This window comes from Echinops telfairi, unplaced genomic scaffold, assembly GCF_000313985.2.
Source record: "Echinops telfairi isolate 266 unplaced genomic scaffold, ASM31398v2 ScPeMD7_7469;HRSCAF=8507_1, whole genome shotgun sequence".
NCBI classification, from domain to species: domain Eukaryota; kingdom Metazoa; phylum Chordata; class Mammalia; order Afrosoricida; family Tenrecidae; genus Echinops; species Echinops telfairi.
In genome coordinates, this window is record NW_022111373.1 from 28256768 (window position 1) to 28259075 (window position 2308).

The window sequence follows — 2308 nt, forward strand, 5'->3', positions numbered from 1 at the left end:
TTTAATTAAAAAAAAGAAAGTAAGAGGAATGTGTTAACTTACTTGAATTAGATCTAAAATGCCAAGTTCACTTTCTGAAGAATCCACACAGAAGACAAAATATAATGTTGCATAATGTCTATATATTAGTTTGTTGTCAGATCCTCCTATTAACCTAAATGACAAAACAAAAAAACCTGAAATGTTATAGGGAACAAAATGCAAAAACATTTCCATTAGCTCAAGCAAATTGATAGCTTTTTAAAAAATGTTTTGTAAACTGTAAGTTAACATTTAATGGCATAAGCATTCAAGTGAATGTACTTTAGAAACTAAATAAATAAAGAAGCCTGTGTTAATCAGAATAGTCAAGTAAAAGAAGCTGGTGCTTAGTTCATTTGCTTATTAAGCTATTTATTGAATATTTACTATGTGCTAGGCACTGATAGTGGGTAAGAAATAATAAATAAGAAAATTATCAAGTAGTATAGAATGCTCCATTAAGAAATAAAATAGGGCAGATTTGCTACTTCAGAAGAAGTACGAAGAAGTTAATAATATTTAGGCTCATATCTAATGTAAGAAGTCAGGCATGATAATATTCAGAGGACATTTCAGATCAAGGTAGTAATCAATTACAAGGCCATTACATCAAAAATAAATATGTATGTTTAAGGAACAGAAGGAAGCCAGTGTAAATGGAAAGAACAGTAAACAGTGAGTTCAAAGAAACAAGCAGAAATCAGATCATGGGGCATTTGTAAGTGCCCACTAGATTTTACTCTGTAAGTTATAGTAAGTTACATGACATATGACTGATTATCAACTAGGGGTAAAAAAGACTGATGACATTTCTTTAGTTTTAGATATGTTTATCATGAAGAGTTCTTGAAAAGATATTTTACTTTACAATACAAATGCACAGAAACGGAATTAAGACATATTATAACTTAGGGAAAATTCCAAACATTTTCTAATAGTCTAAATACATTCCAGTAATTTCATAGTTAAGCCTATAATAATTCATATTCTCAAATGACCCTTTAAACACGAACATAGTTTAAAAATCAAATATAAGTGTAATAAAATGGACTGAATATTCAAATAGGACCCCCAAAAATAGAATCCATTTTCTACTCAGAAAAATAAAACTAAACTTAAAAACTGTTGAAATCAAACAACTGCTCTAAAAATAACTATGTTTAAGTACTCACGTAGCAAAAATAGAAATTAATTTTGACAATAATTTATAACAAGATAACTGTTTTCTATAAAAGATTTCACTAAAAGTATGTGCATGCGCTTTGAATATTCCTGGAACTGTACTTATAGGCCATGATTTTTCATGTCCTGAGCCAGAAAGCGCATACACAGTAGGCTTTGGTTCATCCCAAATCTAACAAGCTGTCTCCGTTTCCTCTCAAAGAAGAGGGCAAAATGTTGGAAGCTGTACGTTTCAAGATAGCAAAGATCTCAATATGGCAAGTACATATTTGGCCTTTAAAAAGACCTTTATAAAAGGTTTTTTTTGGGTGATCTGAATGAACACTTACAGAGTAAACTGGTTTCCATTCAATAATTCATACACATTATACTTCATGACATGGTCTGCAGCACCCACAAGGTAAAAGCACTCTCCACTTCTTTTTTGTGTTTAACCATTTTCATTTGTCCTTCCCAACCAATTCCTGCTTTCTAAGGTTTATCCCAGGGGAAATGCAATCTTTAACTTATTGTAAATATGGATAATAAACACTGACATTATTTCTTGTACGGTATGTAATATACACAACACAAAATTTTAGAAATACTCTTAGCCCAACATTCTCACTGTACAGAGGAGAAGATGGAAACCCAAGAATCTGTGATCTGACCAAGGAAATCAGCTTGGTGATTAAATCATAACTGGACTAGATTCTGACACAACATTTAATAAGACTGGAAATAAATACCACAAATTCCAGTCATAAATTCAAATAGTGCCCTATTTAGATCAATTAAGTCTTGCATTCTATTATACACAGTATACTATGCTGAATGTTAAGTTTCCTATAAGATACTGCTAACAGATAAATTTAAGATGACCAAACTCCTATAGAAGCATGAGAGAGAAGTACAATTACAATATAAAACTGAAAGTTCATGCACTTATCTCAACTACTAAATTGGAAGTCTTGAACTAAGAGCAGAATTTACAAATTATAAGTGTTATTTTATATCGGGGCTGCAAAAGCAGATACCTACACTTTATCTTATATTACATTAGCTACACTGTGAAAGATTTTAATTGATGAGGGTTGAGAATGATGAGGGTTAACGAATGTACAAA

General features: G+C 31.1%; 1 protein-coding gene across 1 annotated transcript in view; it reads right to left on the reverse strand.

Moving 5' to 3' along the window:
• AP3S1 (adaptor related protein complex 3 subunit sigma 1) overlaps nt 1–2308 on the reverse strand; it is a 71371-nt gene that overhangs the window by 39561 nt on the left and 29502 nt on the right. The window contains exon 3 of the mRNA XM_045285057.1: nt 43–154. Within this exon, the coding sequence (XP_045140992.1) occupies nt 43–154 (112 nt within the window). The remainder of the gene's footprint in view (nt 1–42; nt 155–2308) is intronic.